Source organism: Bolinopsis microptera, chromosome 4 (assembly GCF_026151205.1).
Source record: "Bolinopsis microptera isolate Bmic1 chromosome 4, MBARI_Bmic_1.0, whole genome shotgun sequence".
In the NCBI taxonomy this organism is placed as follows: Eukaryota; Metazoa; Ctenophora; class Tentaculata; order Lobata; family Bolinopsidae; genus Bolinopsis; species Bolinopsis microptera.
Genome location: NC_087075.1, coordinates 6624414 through 6647026, shown reverse-complemented (window position 1 = coordinate 6647026; position 22613 = coordinate 6624414). Strand labels below are relative to the sequence as shown.

The window sequence follows — 22613 nt, the reverse complement described above, 5'->3', positions numbered from 1 at the left end:
TATTTGAGAACATAAGTTTTGGCCCTTCATGCGTGCTGAGCCAATCTACCTTCGTATAATTAAAAAATCTACTTTCGTACATCGAGCCTCATCTAAAAGAGCCCCTAGCAGTTGGACTCTACATGAATCGATGGATTTGCTAAATCAGCACAGCCCTGCGTCAAAAATACATCAATCTAGGTTACTTCCATATCCTCAGGGCCCTTTCACAAGAAATAAACGTATATATGTGTACTTTCCACGTCCACCATCTTCATTATATTATGACTTCATTATTCTCTGTTCTACGTTATAAAACAAAAGAAAACAACAATTTTATGTAATCTCAGTGTATTATCAAACTTAATAATGGTAAACGTCTGTAAATCTTAGGTTTGTCAAACCATATAAAAAGACAGTACCTCCATTTACAATATTCACAAGCTCGATATTAAAAATTCTAAGGTTCAAATTTAATGAAACAGTATACTCTATCATGAATGGTTAAATTGTCCATATAAGTAGCGTCCTGGAGCATCAAGAAGAACGGCAAAATGTGCAAGCATAATGATAGATTATTCCGTCTTGCAGTTTAAACTTCAAATCACAGCAAAAGATTGTACAGAAATTCTTCTGTGTTCAACTAAGCATAATGATAAATTATTCCGTCTTGTAGTTTAAACTTCAAATCACAGCAAAAGATTGTACAGAAATTCTTCTGTGTTAAACGTACAATTTAGTCATTAAGCACTTTGAATTTCAATAGATGTAAAAGCTATAAATCATCCCAAAACTATTTGGGAGATTCTAACATTTAATATTTGAATAAAACTCTGTTAAAGTTTTGAAAAATATTTAAAACTATGATTTTTTGAACAAAAAAAAACCTTATTGAAAATATGAAATAAAAAGCTTTCCTTGTAACTACATAAAACCACACGGTTTAAAACAAAATAGATCAATCCAATATAAAATAAAAATGATGAAAATATTACACCGATGTTGATTTTTGCGTCTGAACGTCCGTTTGTATGTAATGATAATGAAAAATTCTAACGTAAACTGGTACTTTCAAAGTGTGTTTTCATCATGTCACGTTCTAGCAATCATCAGTACAATCTTGTAGGATGGTTAAGAATTGTGTGTTTGGTTGCGGAAAGTTTTTACTGTTTTGACAGAGGATCCTCTTCATCTTCTTCTTCGTTACCGCTCAGTAGAACCTGAAAGTGAAAACAGGTTCTTTATACTGTATAATAACTATTCATAATTATTTATAATCATCTGATTTTTAAATATCATCATTTAAACTTTTTAAAAATGTGAAGAGAAAACAATGAGAAGATTTAGCACGAATACATTCCTATTATTAAGAACCGTATTTAATGAGATTTTTCAAGCTTCAAGACAAGGTAGGGCAGGCCCGTAATTCCTTCAGAGGGGCACACAATTTTTTTTGGAGAAGCAGTTAATTTTGCATTTTTTTCGACCCTTTAATGTAATCTCAAGTATCTGACTTCAGGGGGCACCACCCCCTGATCCCTGCAGCATATCTTAACAACCGGACGTGCATCAAATTCTCAGCTTTACATTTGCAAGAACAAGTCATTTTTAAAGTTAAAAAGTCCTAATGCTCTAATGGAACAGCAATCACACTAACATCTTTGCCTAGTTCTACATATTTCCATTCTGTGCCTCAAAAAAAGGTTCAAGACGCAATTTCAGAAATTATTAGAGGTAGGGGTTACACCCCCTGGACCCCCAGCTTATCAGTTTATGGCAATGAATTACGGTCCTGAAAGGAGTAAGTCGACGAGGAAATAAACATAGATCCCGGGACACCCAGAATGACAGAAGAGATTACAAGATTGCTTCACGTATTAACGACTGTTCGGTATGCTGAAACAAACGAAGAACATACGCCCTGATTTTTATTCAATGACGTAACCATAGCAACCATACATGACACCTCGCACTCACAAATACAATACTCACTCAAATAGCATTCTCAAACTGTACTCTCACGGAATTCGTTTAGTAACACAATCTTAGATGGCAAGTGAATAATGAACAGGAATTTAAAATATCAAGGTAGATATCATCGTGACGAAGCGTTCAAGGATATTTGTTTTTAGAGGCCCAAAATAGTCCGCACATATACTTAAAGCCTAATCATTAAACACGTCCTCGCAAATATGTATAATCTTTAGAATATCTTTAGCTTAAAATACTTCCGAGAATTCAAAAATGCGAGTAATCAGTAAACTACAAGGAAAACCTTAGCTGGATGAAGAATGTTAAACTTACCGTGAGGTTCTGAACTTCCCGTTGAATACCGCTAATCTCTTCCTTAGTCTCGTAGGACAGTTCAATAGTGGGCACTAAAACACAAAATAAGGTTACTAACAAATTTCACGGATAGTATTTTTACAGATATCACAATCCTGTCGTAGTTGTTAGAGATTTTAAGTTGTAAGAACCAAGAAACCACAGAATTTTCAAAAAATACCCGTATATTTCAACAAACAAGAGAAATATTAACAAATGCTATATGATATATAGTTGAAATTTACTGGGTTTCGAATTCAGCCATATCATCACAAAGTCGTCGTATTGCTATTCTATTAAGTTATTCGTAAGTCAAAAGAGTCTGTTCTGTCGGCAAAATAAAAATAATATGCCCACATGTCGCCAACATATCACTGGAAATATTGATTGTCCGTATGTTTGTTTGTCTGTTTGTTCGGAGGTGGTCGCTGCTTACCCTCTGGTTCTTCTGAAAACGGCACCACATAAGTTAACCACTCGTCGGAACTCTCTTTTCTTTTCCTTCTGCTGAGCGAGTTCTGCAGCGATCTACGTCCTTTGAAACTCTGAGAAGGATTTAGTGATATAACACTTTGTCTGGTAGTGGTAGACTTGAAAAATGCCCGACTTGTTCGCTTAAACGTTAGCCATAATATGTATGCAGCCAATCATTATCATCATGTATTACCGCAGCGGAATTCTTGTTAATCCCATTTACAGGCTAAATTTGGTCAGACTATTGACCATTGTTAATAGTCTGGCCCGTCGCGCGCTACTTCGTAGCACCTGCCATCGGGCAATATTATTTCGAGAAGAGCTACTTCGAAGAAATTTAGACGAGTAACCGTCGACATTTCCATGATCCATGACCGACGTATCTTTTTACCTTATGAACATAATATTATGTTTACGAACCGCGGATCAACTAGCCAAGCGCAGCTAGCTAGGTTATTATAAAGCTCTTAAGCTCAAGCATGCAATAACGCGCGGCTCTCTACTGCGCAAAATTAGATTATGTCTCTTCATAACATTTGCATGGCGCTTTACAACGATGTGATTCCCATTTTCCCTCAAAAAGGACTTAAGACAAGTGGGATGTCCAGATATATCCTGAGACCTGAGAATTGAAATATTCAACTTTCGTTGTTCCGCGGAACGAACAGAGCGGAAAGTCGAACTCCTTTTACAGAAGAAATTTCGACTTATCTATTCCAAATTATCTGAAGATTTATGGGACAAGATATGAGGACACATCAGAGAGGAAACTGCTAACCAACATGGTGAGGACCTTTGATGAAGAGACACTTATTTGTTCACTTTTTGACAAAAAGCGGCAAAACCTCTTGGCTCTTTCTCACATGGGAAAATACAATGACATTTGACACCACGTGGAATGCCCTGATCTATCAACTTAGTCCGGAACTGTTAAAGTTTCATGTCAATGCTATCCATGACACTGCGTCAACACCTAGCAACCTAAAGCTTTGGAATAAAGCCGTTTCAGGAAACTGTAAACTTTGCAGCAAACAAAGGACACTCAATCATATCCTCACGTTCTGCAAGGTTGCACTAAGACAGGGACGTTTCAACTGGCGCCATGATCAGGTCCTACGTGAAATCATGAAGACTGTTTCATCACAGATTGAAGAGTTTAATTCCGACATCGCCAAGGAATCGAAGAGGGCACCGTCGGTCTTTCACAAGGCAGGCAATAAGCGCGAGAAGGTTACCTTAGCTGACTCAACTCATCATAAGACCCAAAGATATTTCTTTTCAGATGCCAACGACTGGAAGATAATATTTGATGAGGATGAGAGACAGAGGAACTTCCCGCAGCACATTGCAGCTACACCACTAAGACCTGATGTAGTGAACTATTCAGATAAAGCAAAGAAGGTTTATCTAATGGAGCTGACTTGTGGAAATGAGCAGAACTTTGCTGATCAAGAGAAGCGAAAGATGAAGAGATATCAGCAGCTGACAGAAGAGATAGAAGCCAACGGATGGGCTTCCAAGCTCCAGACAGTAGAAGTGGGAGCTCGAGGCATTTACAACTATAGCATAGCCTCCCAACCTTTATGAACCACCTGAACGTAAACAACAAAGAGAAGAAGAAGGCCTGCATGAAGATCGCTGAGATCGGGGGTGATGCAACGTCAATTAATGTCAATTAATGTCAATTAATGTCAATTAATGTCAATTAATGTCAATTAATGTCAATTAATGTCAATTAATGTCAATGTCAGTTTTGCAAAATTTTGGAATACTGACATTAATTGACACGATATTTTTCGACCAGAGATTATGTAGTTCTACCATATTTTTAGCACTTTAGAACGTTTATATCATCAATTTATTCACTACTATCACCAATGGCGTAACTTAGGGCCCCGCAGACCCCGCTGTGCGGGGGGGGGGGGGGGGGGGGGGGCGCCGTATAAGGGGGGCGCAATTTTCCTGAATTTTAGGCCCTTTCACTGAAAAAACGCCTTGTTTGTGTATTTCCCTGTCCAATTTAGCGTTCGGTCGACGCGAAAAAATTATTTGGGGTACCCTTTTTGGCTTCAGGAGGCGCAAAAAGCTGTAGGGGGGCGAGAAAAAAAGTACCCGACCTTTTTTTTTTTTAGGGACAAAAAATTTTAGAGGGGCGCTTTTCGTCACTGAGCGGGGGGCGCCAACAGGCAAAGTTACGCCACTGACTATCACATATGGAAATGTGAAATGTGAAAAAAATTCAGATCATTAAACGATAAAACTAAAATAATACGGTTTTCCGAAATTTAATTTTCTTAAATGGGCGTGGCCATCCAAGGGCGTGGTTCTCAACATCATCAGAACTTAAAACCCACATTAAACGAAATGCCTTCATGACATTTATATTTGAATAACGAATCTTAAACAGCTAACATTACTCCTTCATACTAAAAAAGCCGATTCTAGATATTTTACCTGTATAATAAGAAACCAATAAAATATGGGCGTGGTCGGTGGGGACCGAAGACGGAAGAGTTGGAAGCTGAAATTTTTTTGGTGGTCTTTGAACCTAATGATCAACAGATAAGAACATACTCATAATTATTCAAGGACATTTTGTTTTTTTGAACCGGTCTAACTTACATAGACGTGAATATCTTGAATATTTATCAAATAATGATAATCTCAAATTTCAAGACAAATTAATGTCAATTAATGTCAATTAATGTCAATTAATGTCAATTAATGTCAATTAATGTCAATTAATGTCAATTAATGTCAATGTCAGTTTGGGGTTTTTATGGAATACTGACATTAATTGACGTTGCATCACCCCCCTGAGATCAGACTGAGGGCATCGTATACCATCTATTTGTCCAGAAACAATACCATATGGACAGATGATTGGGAGTTAGTCAAGAGACCAGTAATAGCATAGTAGGAGCGTAGAATGTTTGGGCCCAGAAAAACATGTTTAATACCGCTATGAACCCGTCATAAGCCGGGGACTACTATGAAAGTGATGATGCTGTGTTGTTGAAAGAACTTCGACCAATCAAAGATGTACCTCTTCACGCCAAGCAGTTATGCTTGTAGGTTAATATACACTTATAGATTACAACAACTTTATAACACTCCCAAGATTTGCTTCTAACTTAGGTTATCTAAGGTGATAAAATGGCTGTAATGTCAATTGTCAGAGGATGAATCCTAGATTTTGGAAACATTTGAGACAATTTCTGATACATGTTTTCTGGCTGTATATGTCCGTGAACTAAGCGGGATTTGCCCTGGTATGATAGAGGGGCATGTGTACTATTTTCAGCCTACTGTGAAATATTCTCTGATTGATGGAATGAATGAAATGAACACAAAATGAACATTTTCTTTTCACTCCCCTGAATTGAGCTAAAACCGATTGGAATCGATCGGTTTATATACCAGGAGTGTCCCTGGGAAGTTTGGTGAGCCTATCATGTTCAGAAAGGGCTCTGGGCTTCTGGGGCAATGTTTCCATTTTGGTTTCAGAGTAGTTGAGATCGTGGAAACATTTGAGACAAATTTGGAACCACGCTTTTGTAGCCATATTGGTTCATGGAATGAACGAAATGAACGAAATGAACGAAATGAACACAAAATGAATATTTTGCACTTCTAAGTGGCTGGAAATGTTAGTAAATGTGTCCCTTTACCATATCAGATAGATTCCAAGTCAGAACTAGCATAAATACGGCTGCAAAAGCCTTGTCTCACTTTTGTCTCAATTCTGTCTTATGTTTCCAAAATGTTTCCAAAATCTCGGATTCATAAACTCTGTAATGTTGACGATATGTGCAAATTTTGGCGAATTTCTATGCGCCAAATTTGAAATAACAAATAGATGCCTTGCTTTCGAAAGTTTAATCTGAGTAGATGCACAAGAAAATATCTCCAAATCAGCCGTCAGCGGATTCTACGGAACGCAGGCAATTGTCTCAACATTTTACTACGTTTTTTCTTAAGATAAAAATGACAATTTGTGCAAATTTTGGAGAATTTCTACGCACCAAATATGAAATAACACCTATATTAGATGCCCTACCTTCGAAAGTTTAGTCTGAGTAGATAGAGGTTTCACATTTTTGTCCGTTTCAGCTAATCTCTTCTCCAATAAGACGTGTGGTCCAACAAGTTTGTTAAATATAGTCTCGAACATTTGCCCGGTCACTTCAGAATGGGGTATTTTTAGGAGCTTCAGAAGGAATGCTGACGTTATCAGAGGTTCTTTTATCTGAAATAGCAAACATTTATAAAGGAGTAAAGGGTCACATGGTGTGTTAATTCAGTAGATGTGCAAAATTTGTGATTTCAACAGACATAATCTTTTCCGAGATAAACGGTAAATTTATATTTACCGATAAAGGGTAAAAAATGCCAGGTGTGGTTTTCAACTGTTTTGAGTCCAATGTACCAACTTATTTGTATACTATTTTAATATGGCTGCAAAAAAAGAGGATTTGACATTGTAACAGACTCTATTTACACAGAAAAACCAAGAAACTGCATCGGGTTGCATCATCAGGTCATTTTACACGTTAGGCTTTAATCATTACACTATGTAAGGTTTCTTTTAAGTTTCTAGTGTAATAGTTAAATCATAGAGTTATAACTTATTATAAATAATATTACGCTGATACAACAATAATTATGATATACAGAGTAGCGTTTTAATTTAACTAATGTTAAATTTCCCACATTTTCAAGCTGATATGAATAATAAAAGTAAAAGTGCTGTAATGTAGAACTTTGCAGACACAGGTTAAACTCATTCATCAGTGACAGTGGACTATGTGTCGGAATTTCACCTAATCCTATGAAGTAATTGTTTAAAACATCATATCATCATACTATAAGCTCGAGATAAAACCCAGCCAACCAATCACAAGTTGGCAGATTCTGCTAAAATTTTTAATGTAACTACTACTCAGAAAATCCCAGAATAGATGTCACACATTGAAGACGTGTCTGTCAAGCCTTACAAGTGACACCTGCATTTCATGTCACATGACCCGCATCTCAGAAGCCACTACACGTCTGTCAAACTAACCCACCCAGCAGCAGCCTCCCCACTGCTATTAGACACCCCCCACTGTTGAAATGTTTAATAGTTTTAAAGTTCTGTGATAGGGAGTAAAGTTTAAAGTTACAGAGCGCGCTCGTGTGCTTTAGGGAGGGTGTGACACTTTGCTGGTGACATTCGGGCAGGTTTTATGGCCTCTGAGAAACATCATCACACAAAACAATCAACTATTAAAGTAAAAGCCTTCAGTTTAGATCCCGCGTTTGACACAAAACTTGACAAAACAATCAACTGCAAGAGAAAAACAGTGTCCAGATAAGATCGACACACGAGAACGGAACTTGGTGGTCTTTATCATGTTAGTTGGAACTAAGAACCAGGAACAAATCAATCAGACAGAGGATTGTTTAGTGTAAGCTCTAGGATAGGTATATGACAACATCAGGTTTAAGGCCACAGGGGGGGGTCCGAGGTCGATTTTGAGATTTTGAGATATGTTGTAGAGCTCGATCTAAATTTTCAAATGCTTTTGTCCTTACCGAAAACAAAGTTTCCTATTTGAAGATATCGCGCGTTGAATTTTGAGGTTTACCTGTAATTCTATTGTAAATGAAAACTTTAAATGAAATCGTGTTCAAAATCTATCTTCTTTTTCAGTTTATGACTTAGAACCTTGTAACTTGGCAACAATGTTCTTCAAGGTATTTTGAGTTTTTGTTATGTAACGATTTATGATATCTTGCTCCAAAGCTGAGATATGAGGTTAACCATGAGTGCGGGTTACAAAATTTAAAATGGTTAACCTCATAAAAAGAGTTAGGAGCAAAATTACAACAATCGTTACATAACAAACTTTTAAATTTATGTCAGGAACATAAGTTCCAAATTTGAGGTGAAATGGATAAAAACTCTAGGAGAAGATAGATTTTGAAGTCAAAAATTCGAGGTTTTCAGGAGTGGCAAAAAACTGTTTTTTATGTTATGTGATTTTTGAGAATTTTGCCTTTATTTGTATATTTTTCAAAGTTTAACTGCTGAAATAACACAAAAACAATAAAAACAAAGCTTATCGTAGTTTTTAGTTGTAATGGCATCAATATTTCTGCCCTCCATTATCGATTTATCAAAAAAATGAGGTTAAATGAGAATTGGTTAACCTCATTTATAAAAAAAAGTAAAATAGCTACAGACAAATGAGTGGTGGCAAAGTATCCACCACAAAAATATATATTGATTCAAAGCATAATGTTTTTTTGCATTTTTTGAGGCCTCGACCCCCCCCTGTGGCCTTAAGTTCAAGGCATAGTGTACTGAACTGACTATGTTATTTATATCATGATTAACTGCACAGAGCACAGAGCTAACTTTTATAAGACAAAGCTGGAAGTTATTCCCTTCTTAGAACTGGTAATTGTAGTTATCAGCACTGTACTGCAGTTATCTGATAACAGTAAAAAACCGCGATCCAAATTATGTTCACACTATTAGGACCTATTTAAATTTCTTAAATGTGTCCTGTCTATGACAAAGGCGTGTTGCCGAAACGTCGACAACTAATTGTTTTGAAACACTGAGTGGATACTCTCACTTCGTAGGGCCTGTCGTGATATCATGGATCGCTTAGGTTCCACCAGGATCTGGTAGTCCTCATAATTCTGCGGCCTCTATGTATCGTCATCTCGTACAACTCTTTAAGAATCTTAGGGATTTGGCATGTGAAAATTTGCAGCCTTCCAGACATTGATTGGGTTAACGAGGTGTCGTACGTCACCTCAAGATCGGGTGACAGGGGGCTGACCAGGCCAGAACCCAATTGATTGGGTCTGAGGTCACGTGATTATGAGCCTGAGGTCACGTGACTATGACGTCACCAGACCTTGTTCTCCGTTTCCCGCTCATTGGACCAGGTGAGCTTGCATGCTTGTGAATGTGGGTGTAAGTACAGCTGTACTGTAGTTTATACCTAATTAACCCCTATAGAAACCGAAAATTTATTTTCTGGCAGAAAGCTAGAAATTTACCAAAATATCGACATTGTTATAAATTTATTTTGATGACCATTCCTGACCTAAAATTGCACGAGAAATCGATTAAACTTGGTTTCAGGACTCAACAATGCTTCTTTATGCCTTAAAATCCATGTTTTATCGATACAATCAACATTATGATCCCGTTGATTAATTAGTAACAGGTACCTAACAAATACGCAGAAACAACCATCACACCTAAATTGCATTCCTAACGGGTCGATTTCGAGTGACCAATAATCGTCGTGATGATACGTCATGTGTTCCTGATCATCATCAGCAATCAAGAGACAGGAGCGGCGGCAGCTTTAAACTTTTAAATCAATGGTTATTGCATATGTATCGAGGATAGCTTTACAAATAAGAGTATCAGTAAATAAAATTGCCACAAGTGTTTCTTTCACTCACTTTCGATAAGACACATTGGAAATTCTTACTTCCATAAGATTCGGAATTTTTTTAAACGCCGAAGTATATCGGAATTTTATAAAATTTAATCACACTTATCAACCTTTGAACGGTTAATCGAACACAATAATTTTCAAGCTTGTCAACCCTGAAAATTACATTTTAACTACATGCAAAGTTGTCTAACCAATTTTGAGTTTTGATCATTTATATCTACTATGTAAATAAAACACTTTCTATAATTACTCACGTTCAAGTTGCATGACCAATGACTAAAAATGCTTATTGGGGGGGGGGGGGGGGGGGGGGAGGGGGGGTGTCATGTCCGTCTATGTCCGCCTATGTCCTGTCCTTTTTGGATTCTATGAGACAACGGACGTGTTTTTTGGGACATTGGCGGACACGGACGGACATTGGCGGACTCGGACGGACATTGGCGGACTCGGACGGACATTGGCGGACTCGGACGGACATTGGCGGACTCGGACGGACATTGGCGGACCCGGACGAACATTGGCGGACTTGGATGGACATTGGTGGACATTAGCGGACATTGGTGGACATTAGCGGACAAACATTTTGAGGACTGAAGAGTACTGAAGAGTACTGAGGAGGATGACTGAGGAGGATGGCTGAGGAGGATGGCTGAGGAGGATGACTGAGGAGGATGACTGAGGAGGATGACTGAGAAGGAGGAGAAGGATCAGGAAGACCCAGGAGGAGGAGGACCCAGAAGGAGGACCTAGGAGGAGGAGGAGGAGAACTGAGGAGGATGACTGAGGAGGAGGAGGACTCAGGAGGAGGACTGAGGAAGACTGAGAAGGAGGAGGACTGAGGAGGATGGCTGAGGAGGATGGCTGAGGAGGATGACTGAGAGGGAGGAGGAGGAGGAAGAGGAGGAAGAGGACTGAGGAGGAGAAGCACTGAGGAGGAGGAGGAGGACCCAGGAGGAGGACCCAGGAGGAGGACTCAGGAGGAGGAGGAGGACATGGTGAGGAGAAGGACTGTTGAGGACTGATGAGGAGGACTGAGGACGAGGAGGAGGAGTAGGAGGAGGACTGAGGAGGGGAGGAGGAAGAGGACTGAGGAAGATCAGGAAGACCCAGGGGGAGGAGGAGGAAGAGTAGGAGGAGGAAGCATCTGAATGTTATTTCCATTTTTGTCCGTTTTTGTCCATTTTTGTCCGTTTTTGTCCGCTCTATTTTTTGTCCGTTTTGAAAATATAGGGTACCGAACGGACAAAAAACATGATCCCCCCTATAACAGCAAAAATTGAACATTTTATTTAGCAATTTAGGTGTCCATTAATGTCCGCCTATGTCCGCCTATGTCTGCCTATGTCCGCCTATGTCCGCCTATGTCCTGTCCTTTTTGGATTCTATGAGACAAGCGGACATAGACGGACGTGACACCCCCCCCCCCCTTATTCTACTGATGCTTATTCTACTGATTCACGGTCCTTGGAAACTTTTATTACTCGTTAACTGACCCGAGGTTTGTAATACTCACTCCCATTCTATATTTAAGTAATTTCCGGACAGTAAATTTATTTATGCGTCGTAATATTGTTATTATGAATCTGTAAAAAGGACGGGGAACTGCTCTTTTTAGGCAAAGATAACTGTTCAATGTAGTTACAATATTATATTTATGTCAAAATTCGTGATAATGTTACGAATACATGAAATGAACATGAAATACTTGGTATGCAGCGGTTATAAATATTAAATAGGAATAATGATGTGAAGTATTCGAATTCACAAAAATAACGTAAACCATTGATTTAAAGCTACCGCCGCTCCTGTCTCTTGATTGCTGTTGATGATCAGGAACACATGACGTATCATCACGACGATTATTGGTCACTCGAAATCGACCCGTTAGGAATGCAATGTTGGTGTGATGGTTGTTTCTGCGTATTTGTTAGGTACCTGTTACTAATTAATCAACGGGATCATAATGTTGATTGTATCGATAAAACATGGATTTTAAGGCATAAAGAAGCATTGTTGAGTCCTGAAACCAAGTTTAATCGATTTCTCGTGCAATTTTAGGTCAGGAATGGTCATCAAAATAAATTTATAACAATGTCGATATTTTGGTAAATTTCTAGCTTTCTGCCAGAAAATAATTTTTCGGTTTCTATAGGGGTTAATTAGGTATAAACTACAGTACAGCTGTACTTACACCCACATTCACAAGCATGCAAGCTCACCTGGTCCAATGAGCGGGAAACGGAGAACAAGGTCTGGTGACGTCATAGTCACGTGACCTCAGGCTCATAATCACGTGACCTCAGACCCAATCAATTGGGTTCTGGCCTGGTCAGCCCCCTGTCACCCGATCTTGAGGTGACGTACGACACCTCGTTAACCCAATCAATGTCTGGAAGGCTGCAAATTTTCACATGCCAAATCCCTAAGATTCTTAAAGAGTTGTACGAGATGACGATACATAGAGGCCGCAGAATTATGAGGACTACCAGATCCTGGTGGAACCTAAGCGATCCATGATATCACGACAGGCCCTACTCACTTCGTCACCAACCATCAAACTAATCAAGTTTCACACTAAATAACATGTGTAGTGGCAGTGTAGTCACCGTGTAGTGACTGTGTAGTCACTGTGTATAGTAGTCACTGTGTAGTTACTGTGTAGTCACTATGTAGTGACTGTGTAGTGACTGTGTAGTGACTGTGTAGTCACTGTGTAGTCACTGTATAGTCACTGTGTAGTCACTGTGTATAGTAGTCACTGTGTATAGTAGTCACTGTGTAGTGACTGTGTAGTGACTGTGTAGTGACTGTGTAGTGACTGTGTAGTGACTGTGTACTAGTGACTGTGTAGTGACTGTGTAGTGACTGTGTAGTGACTGTGTAGTGACAGTGTAGTGACTGTGTAGTCACTGTGTAGTCACTGTGTAGTGACTGTGTAGTGACTGTGTAGTGACTGTGTAGTGACTGTGTAGTGACTCTGTAGTGACTGTGTAGCTGTAGTGACTGTGTAGTGACTGTGTAGTGACTGTGTAGTGACTGTGTAGTGACTGTGTAGTGACTGTGTAGTCACTGTGTAGTAACTGTGTAGTGACTGTGTAGTCACTGTGTAGTGACTGTGTAGTGACTGTGTAGTGACTGTGTAGTGACTGTGTAGTGACTGTGTAGTGACTGTGTAGCTGTAGTGACTGTGTAGTGACTGTGTAGTGACTGTGTAGTGACTGTGTAGTGTGTAGTGACTGTGTAGTGACTGTGTAGTGACTGTGTAGTGACTGTGTAGTGACTGTGTAGTGACTGTGTAGTGACTGTGTAGTGACTGTGTAGTGACTGTGTAGTGACTGTGTAGTCACTGTATAGTGACTGTGTAGTCACTGTGTACAACAATACTCACAATCAGTGCTCCGTGTATCCCTGACTCCTTCAGAGCGGGCGTGTACTCCGCAAAGTAATTAGAACTCAGCCACTGTTTCACATTCTGGTGGGTCCAGTACATGACCTCTGCTGGGCGGGTTGTGTTGTCGATACGGGAACTGTTCAGGTAGTTTGGGTCGAAATTACACTCCCTGAAAAAGTTTATTTAGTGAAATAATTGTAAATTGGAAGAGAATTTAGTGTGTTCAATCCCATTGGACAGGGTTATTTTTTGTCATTCTCGGCTTTCAAAACGCTATAATATCAATTATCATCAACAATAATACATTTTAATATTTAGATGAATCAGTTAATACTAGTTTAATTCATTGGACGTGAAATCCGAAAACCTATAAAATACCAAAGCTAGCATTTACAAGAGTGAAAGTGAAAGAGAAATATTAAATCACTGACCTAAGAAGTTCTATAGCCCTCATAATGCTGACAGCGTGTAGTCTCAGTCTCACTTTTAGAACTCTTAAATCTTCATACGTCAACCAGTTCAACACTCGCCCTGAACATTTAATTAATTAATTAATTAAATTAATTACAGTTACTGAATTGAATTCATAAAAAGTTGGAAAGTTTCGGTATTCAAAACTGTGTGTTCATACTTTATAACTTTAAATTATCAGACTTGCTAACTTACTAATGTTCTACTTGTGTATATATGCAATAAATTCATTCCAAAGAAATAGTTAACTGAGTATTGCTGCTTTATATGTTTCAACAAGTCATTACCATCTAGACCTCTCAAGAAAATATTTAAGTTATTTAATTCCGTAGTTCGGTTATTCATCAAATCTAAAACGTTTCAAGTAAAATTTCTGGTTTGTTTAGACCAATTAAAATGATTGATAATGACTAGAAATAGTTGTTACGTTATTGAACGTCACTCACACTGAGACAATAAAGTCATTCATGCTATCATAAAGTTTTTAAAGTAACAAGACAAGTTTTAATAATTTCACTTTTTTTAGAGTGTGAGTATTACGTCGTAACGTAACAACTAGTGTCATAACTCATAAACTAGACCACTATTTTTATTCTACACGGAAACGCTAAATTCTTTACTACAAACGGTCACATTATCCCACATACAGAAAGTTTTAAATTTCCTCGCTGTCCAATGTTCAATGTTTCCCCCCTAAAAATTGTCTTAACCCTAAAAATTAGGTCAGGTCTTCTTCTAAAAATTTCCTTTTTGGCACCAAATTTTCTCCAAAATCAAAAATTTCCTCGCAGATTATCCGCCGATCTGTCGCCTTTCTGTATACGTGGGCACATTATCAAGACTCAACAACACCACACAGCTGACAGCAATATCTAGTTAAAGAAGTAGCTAATGAGTTAATTAATTAAGTAGAGCTAATAAATTAATTAAGTAACAACTAATGAGTTAATTAACTAGCTGATAAGTAAAACTAACCGTCGACCATAGCCTCTCTGAAAGCAGGAACATGTTGGGGTAACCCTATCTCAGTTAACCAGGGTAGCACCCACGTGTCACAGTGTAGACTGCCAGGCGTGTCTTCTTGGCCGGCGTTCTGGGGCAGTGTTGGGTCAGTATTGTGTAAGTATTGGGTCAGTATTGAGTAACTGGATCAGTATTGTGTAAGGGGGCCGGGGGGTGTAAGTATTGTGTAAATGTCAATAACTGGAATGTTTAAATTTAGAAGTAACATGAATAGCTTTGAAGCCTTTTTCACTTTCTAGTTCTACGCAGCTACTTTAATGTATTATATTATATAATATCATTACATAGTACAACCATGAATACTGAATAGTAACCTTGAATTAATTTATTAATTACCCTTAAAGCAAGAACAAGTTTCTTGACGTGAAGTGGGTGTTTGATACCCAACTGCTCCAGTCCTGCTATGTCCAGTTTCAGTATGTTGGCACCCGTCCAACCTGCTGGCAACTTCTGTCCGAATATCCCCAAACCTGGTGAGGTGTGAAGGTATTACTATACTATTAATAGATTAATTAGTGTTTTATCTTAATAGTGGTGTTAATAAACTTCAATTTATTATTATTATTATTATTAGCATAAAATACTGAATTAGTTGGCTTCAGAGTTCAGAGGTTACAGAGCTACTACTACTGATTTAGTACTATATTTGTTGCTACTTTACTATTTATTTGCGACGTATTGACAGCAGATGAGAATTACTTCCAAACACCAATATTAATCCAGATTTGTTCTATAAATAGATTGTTTTTGTATGGTCGTAAAGTTAATACTAATTTATATAATATTACTTACCTTGAGTGTCCATCCATTGGTGTAATTTCCACGTTTCCCAGTTGGCAAAGTCGACTTCTTGTAAATCTCTGAAATGTACGGGTTATAAATTCTTAGATCCATGATCTGCCTAAATATAATCCAGCAAACCAAACATAACTTTAATGATCAGGTGACCACTGAAAAAGATCAGAGCTTAATTTAAATAGTGGTAATTTTTAAGTGGTAATTTCAGAAACATAATTTTTCCACACATAAAATAACTACTAAATGATATTACTAGCTGATAAAACTCGAGCTAAATATCGATAATAAATGGATAAGGCTTTCAGAAAATTCTAGAAACATCTAGAAAAAAACAAAAATAGTTCTTACTCAGCGGTGACGACTTCCTCGAGAGTATTAATACCCAGCATACACGGGTACATGGTACGTGATTTATCTAACTGTAGTAATGTGTAGTCCCCTTGTCTTGATCCGTCCGTTGAGGGTGTTCTCCTGTACAAGTACGTGATATTATAGTTAGGATTATCAGAGTCATTTATAATCTGACAAACGTCTCAGTTGATTTATATTTGCAAGATTGAATCTGGGAAACTTTTATAAATATAACAAAATGACTGAGATGATAATTAGATGATAATTAGATGATAATGAGTCAGCTTGAGCAAGCTAATTAAAACTTACCCATAACGAACAGTATTAGTCCCGAATATATTCTTCAACCAGCTGCCCCGGAGGGTACCATCCTTACTGAACTCTGATCCAGTCTCCAGAGCTGATAGGTTAGGGTCTGATATTGACTTCTTGTTGCCCCGGTTACGTCTGACTTTGTGCATTGCGCGGCTCATTGACGCAAACAACCCTACAGTGGAGTAACGTGTTAGTATTTCACGACTAAAGATCTAACGAGTGATTTCTAAAGAAAGTGAAACCAAATGAGGTGCTTCAATTACTCTAGTAGCAGAGTGATATGCTCCAATGTATCGTTTGTCGTTACAACTTACAACGTGTTACTAATTTAAGGCTGATAATGTGGAGCGCAGCACACTGAGATTGATTTCTGAAAGCAGAAACTCTAAAAAAGGAACGTACAAAAAAACGTTAAGTTATATTTATAATTAATCAGAGCTTTCTGCGGTAAAAGCTACTACAAGAGAGCGCAAAATACACGATGTCGATAAATATTAACGTTAGCCGAACGGGAAGCCTGAACAAGCACTCGTAGGTACTCTCGCACTAAAAACATTACTTTTAAGAGTGAAGATCTGACACGGTATAACGGGTAAAATTAGAGATGTAGGGCACAACACGTATTAAATATCAACCTAGATTGAAAACATTAAAATACAGCCAAAATACCTTAGTGGGGGTAAAGAATCAACCAAGTGCAAAAAATACCAAGTTTGTATATCCATGTGATCGTTATGAAAGATATGATAATTTAAAATTAATGATAAATTAAAACACTGTCAAACAGCACTACCAAATGAAGGTGCAAGTTCTAGAATCTACTACTTATCAGTTTTACAACCTTCACTCTTATTTACCGTGTTTAGGAGTGTTGTAAACTCCGCTCAGATCACAGGTGTGATCTCACGTACTAAAAATCTTACAGTCTTCATATGTAAGGCTTTGAAATCTACTAGTATAACTCTAGCACACGCTCACCTATCATGACAAAGCATAGGATAAATCCTTTGCTGTGTCATTCTGATAGGTGAGCGCATGTCCATCCGGAATCCGGATGGACATTGGACATGGCACTGTTTTTCAAAGCCTTACGTGAAAGTGAGATTCCTTAACTAGACTGTGTTGGTTGAGATAGCTGGGAAAACCGTGCCTGCGCTGTCACTTAATATTTTACAATTGCAGTCAATATGTGTGACGACATGTTTTATTATAGTAAAGTAACCTTGCAAACTTGACCAGTGAATATGGTGTACCAAATGTTCACGCTCAACGGTTTCTTAATTCTAATATGGCTTTGGAAAGCTGCACGAATATCACACAAAGCTGGAAATAATGCCTTAACAATATATCACTCCTTACCAGGCACCAGGCTGTCTGACGAATAGTTACCTATCTGTAGAGGAAGAAACAAAGAAAGTTATGTCTAAGAGGAGCAAAAATACAGCTTACCCATATTACCCGTGGCTATATTACTCATTTTCCTGGGTCTGTCCAACGTTAGTGTGGCTCCTCTTATGAACTCTGTAGAGAATTGGAAGTGCTAGTACCGTTACTTATTTCTGTGTCTATTCTGCTGTAGACTAGAGAGTTGGAAGTAGCACTACTTACCCTTGTTTCTCTGTCTATTCTGCTGTAGACTAGAGAGTTGGAAGTAGCACTACTTACCCTTGTTTCTCTGTCTAATTTGAAGAGAGTTGGGAGTGCTGGTAGCGTTACTGACAGGAGTGTTGCTGGTGGGGGGGCGTTGCAACGTGGCTGCTCTGTTCAGTGTGCCGGTAGGGGATGCAGGGTTTATAAAATTTCTCATGTCGCGGTCATCTAACGTCTTCACCTGTTGTTGAGGGTAATTAAATACATTGACAAAACTGAAAACAGTCAGCCACCAAGGTGCTGATTAATACGAAACAAATTAAATAGCATTTAAACAGATAAAACAGATAAAAAGAGAGTTGAAAAACAGATAAAAAGAGAACTCTCCCTAACCTTAGTGACGTCTCTGTTACCGCCAGTATTTCTTCTCTCCACTAAATGAGGACTGGTCCTAATGCTGGGTGTTACTGGCTTGGTACTAGACATTAGAGACTGCTGGGACGTGTACTGGGTGGTAGGTGTGATCTATATTTGTGTTAGTGCCAGATTGATGGATAATGTTACTTAATCGTTAATAATAAAGTTACTAAATAGTTACTAGAAGTAATTATTGTTTGTTCGCGTAAAGGTTGTATCTGTTTATTTATTTAACTATTTAAAAGGTCGCTTGGAAACTGGAAAGTAATGAATACATCTTATCGATATTTACTGAGCTTGGTAAATTTCATCACATCAAGAATTTTAAGTTAGAATGTAGGTACCTTTCTTTGTCCAGGGTTTATGTATGTTCCCTCTTTTTCTAACTTTAACTTTGCCTTTTCTCTCCTAAGTTTCTCTACTTCCAACTCTGAATTTTTGAGTTTACACAGTGATTAAAAATATTTAAATCCTAAATCACTGATTTATATACATACAAGATTACGATTTAATTAAAACAACAGCAGTCACAAAAACAAATCACAAAACTTAGAGACTTACTTAGTTCTATTATTGCCTTTTCGTTATAAGCAGCCCCTGAAAAGAAGAAGCTGTTAGCTACAGTAATTAAGTTCAAAGTAAGCTAACCACAAAAGAAAAATCAACCAAAATTAACATGTTTCTTTTAAATGTGTGCACTACAGCATACAAAACTTAATGATCAGGCCGATTGGCAATGCATCAGGAACAGAATTTTTCCACCTACCTTTTTTGTTGAGTTCGCAAACTTGAAGGTCATCAAGGAGGAAGGAAACATGTTTCTTTAGTGCATTTATCTCATCCTGCTGCTGTAGAATGATGTTGTGCAGAACAACAAGGTCGTCCTGTAGAGGTAAGTAATTTAAAAGCTAATATAGAGAACTAGCACTTACGCATCCGGAATTTATAATTCCAAGAAAGATGATAATTTGGATGATTAAATCGAATTGTGCTCCACACTCAAAAAACCAACCTGTGTTAACTGATCACAACTAAGCATAGTAGCTTCTCAACCTTTTCAAGAGTCAGCTAGTTAATTTCATAAAACATGAAACATGAGAGACCTATAAAATATTGCAAGATTAATACAAAAATAAATTTCCACATGCAACCCTTGAATTTTGCTCCCAAAACATATTATCTCAGACATATCTTTGGTGAATCCCCCTAAATCAACTAATACGTTCAATTTCATCATTTTATCTTCTGAGGGAAAAGAGGCACCGATAGAGGGGCCTGCGTCATCATGAATTGATATAACACTGAGTGGTTGTGCTCTTTCTCTAATTCAAAAAGTCACTGGCAATGATTAAATACTAAAAAGATACATTTAAGCCATTCAAGCAAGCATCAGTTTGAAAAAATCAGAATGCACTTTTTTATCAGTTCAGAATTTATGGACTAATTGTATGAGAAATATCATCAAAAGCTAGTTGGAAATAAATTTTTCTTAGTGCACTTAAAAACATTATACATTTTATAATGCTCTCACTGAGCAAGGTAGTTTGTCTTAAATATTTTGTCGCTAAACATGACTGCAGCATCATTTTATCCGAAATATGGAGAGAAGAAACATTAAGCAAATTAATCCAATCTTCCTTCACACAACCCTGTAATACCTCTTGATATTCTAGAAAGAATTTAACACAAATTACAGGAAATCGAGAGATGGGTTTAATTTAGATTGCCCAATAATTTCTGGATGCCTTGATTAGGTTCAGCTCACCACAAAAAAGAAGCCAAGAGCCAAGTCAAAAATCATATCAGAACACGGTTGAGATCTGATCTGTTAAGAAGTACACTTATTGCACTGAGGGGAATCAGAGGAAAATCAATGGCCAAACATCTTGAACTGCAAGACGTTCCCTTCAAACTCATCCCTCAGAAGATGAGCTTTGAGGTCTCCTAGATTTGCTTATGTAAATTTTGTAGATATTTTACTGTACTATTTGATAGGATAGATGAGTCTGTGTCTAATAGGAATAGTTATATAAGTTATATGAAAGAGAATCCAATGATAGCTAAGAGGAAGAAGGTTAATATCAAAGGTATTTAGATGAATTTTTTTAGTTTGTAATTGTTCATTTACTGTGAATTTCTTGTTGAGATGCCCAGAGAGGCATTATTTATAATGTTATGTTATGTTATGTTACTATTTTATATTGTTTAGAGGGGGCCGGGGATTTGTTCTAAAACATATAAGAGATACGAAAAGTTTGTTTTAACAAGAGCTTTCAAAATACATGTGTAAATCGTCTTCAGCTATGATCCCAGGGGGGACTCCCAACCCGACGCTTCGGCTTGTTTTGATTGAAATAAATTTTCGTGCACATACAGAATGAATGGTTAATAATTTAATATATATGTAGACCAAGGTCTGTGCACGGGATGCTTCCTGGAAGAATCCAGTTCTTTTAGCGGGGCACCCTACCTAAAGCCAAATTGAGATATAATAATCATATTCCTAGAGAAATAATCAGAAATCGAATACCAATCAAATAATATGATATATAGGAGTAGTAACCATATTTACTATGCAAAATGCCCCAACCACATAGTGTAAATTTATATAGAATTCAAATTCCATATCATCATTAAACCTCAATAGTCAATATAATAGCCCAAGCAAAATTAAATAACTTCTTATATACCTTACTGTCATACTACAAATTAATTAAACATTTGAAATCTGTTAACCAGAGAATAAATTTCTAAACCTAATGCAAGTGAAATAATTTAGATGCAATAAAGAATGCCTAATGTGAGTATCATCTGTCAATGTCCTTGTAAAAAAGTCTGTAAAAGAGATATGAGTAACTAATATAGAAGAAAAAACAGGAAGTTGTCGTCTGTTGAAAAATAAATAAAATATCTAGAATATAAATTAGAATAAAATAACATTCAGTCAATGTGTCGTCAATAAACTGTACAATTATCAAATGTTAAAACTGGGTGATACAGTCACCAAAAATAAATACTAAGTATAATAAGTAAATAAATTAAATGTGGTCTATAAAACTACCACTAGGTATAATAGGTCAATAAATTAAAAGTGGTTTGTAGTTGACGCTCTGTTCACAAGCAAGAGCCACTATGGTCTACTTTCTGTGAGGTGTCTCAGCTACATGGGTTGGGGACCCCCTTTTTATAATTAGGTTCAACTTAAGTAAATTAATCCAGTCAGTAGCTTTTGGTTGAGAGAGGGTATCACATTATATTATCAACACATATCAAAATGGTCAAAAAATAGCCAGGATGAGCATAATTCACTGAAAATATTGACACAAGTTTGAGAGTTTAAGACACCTAGAGGCGATTATCAAATATTGAGTACTTAACTGGAAGAACAGTCACTTTATTATGATTTTTAAAAATAGTGAGTAAATGGTAGCGCCCCAATAATAAGTGACAAAATTTTGCGAAACTTTCTAGAAATTTAAATAAAAAGAATGTCTAAAAATTTTAAAATTTGTGGAAACAATTACAATATCATATTAAAAGAATATTTTTTTTCCAATAACGCAAGATATATCCTTGTGTGTTTGGGAAGCGCTCATTACCGGTCATTACATCATTACTGATGCAGTCAGGCAGAACTGCTTCCTATCCCTTCAGTTTTCGGATTAAAAAATATTAAAAAATATTTTCTTCCAAATTTACAAATACCAAAAGTTTTTACTAAGCACTAATTGCTAATATATAAGCACTAACATCAACTACAGCTTATTCAAAATGCCTGTGCAAAAGCAGTAACTGGAAAATATAAATTTGATCACCTAGGCGATGATCTTGATAAATTGCACTGGCTTAATATACCTAAAAGAGTGATTTTTAAAATATGTCTCCTATCTTTTAAGGCTATTAATGGAATAGCGCCACTGTACCTTCAAGATATGTTTAAGTATGCTCACCATGGACACACTGTTAGGCTCATAGTCCCTTATCGTTCAACCAAGGGTTTTGGTGATCGT

At 37.3% G+C, this 22613-nt stretch overlaps 1 protein-coding gene across 3 annotated transcripts; it reads right to left on the bottom strand.

Annotated features, from left to right (window-relative positions):
• Nucleotides 1–313: 313 nt before the first annotated feature.
• Nucleotides 314–19713, bottom strand: LOC134814487 (liprin-beta-1-like). 3 transcript variants are annotated; one of them, XM_063822616.1, is made up of 17 exons: nucleotides 19616–19713; nucleotides 19370–19487; nucleotides 19165–19200; nucleotides 18948–19033; nucleotides 18580–18711; nucleotides 18262–18427; nucleotides 16591–16768; nucleotides 16279–16401; nucleotides 15925–15992; nucleotides 15469–15602; nucleotides 15085–15202; nucleotides 14070–14169; nucleotides 13636–13807; nucleotides 6839–7027; nucleotides 2741–2849; nucleotides 2284–2357; nucleotides 314–1199 (listed from the first exon to the last, which is right to left on the bottom strand). In XM_063822616.1, the coding sequence occupies exons 1-17, from the start codon at nucleotides 19640–19642 to the stop codon at nucleotides 1143–1145; spliced, it is 1887 nt and encodes a 628-aa protein (XP_063678686.1). In that variant the 5' UTR covers nucleotides 19643–19713; the 3' UTR covers nucleotides 314–1142. The 3 variants fall into 3 exon arrangements, with proteins under 3 accessions (XP_063678686.1, XP_063678687.1, XP_063678688.1); XM_063822617.1 differs by having other exon boundaries at nucleotides 18580–18693; XM_063822618.1 differs by having other exon boundaries at nucleotides 18580–18681.
• Nucleotides 19714–22613: the final 2900 nt, after the last annotated feature.

Excerpts from the sequence above, each read along its gene's own strand:
- LOC134814487 (XM_063822616.1), bottom strand. The coding sequence starts at position 19,642 with ATGCTTAGTTGTGATCAGTTAACACAG. Across the intron at positions 19,034-19,164 it reads AAAGGCAATAATAGAACTAA|AGTTGGAAGTAGAGAAACTT; the intron begins GTAAGTCTCTAA and ends TCAAAAATTCAG. Across the intron at positions 18,428-18,579 it reads GTAACAGAGACGTCACTAAG|GTGAAGACGTTAGATGACCG; the intron begins GTTAGGGAGAGT and ends CCTCAACAACAG.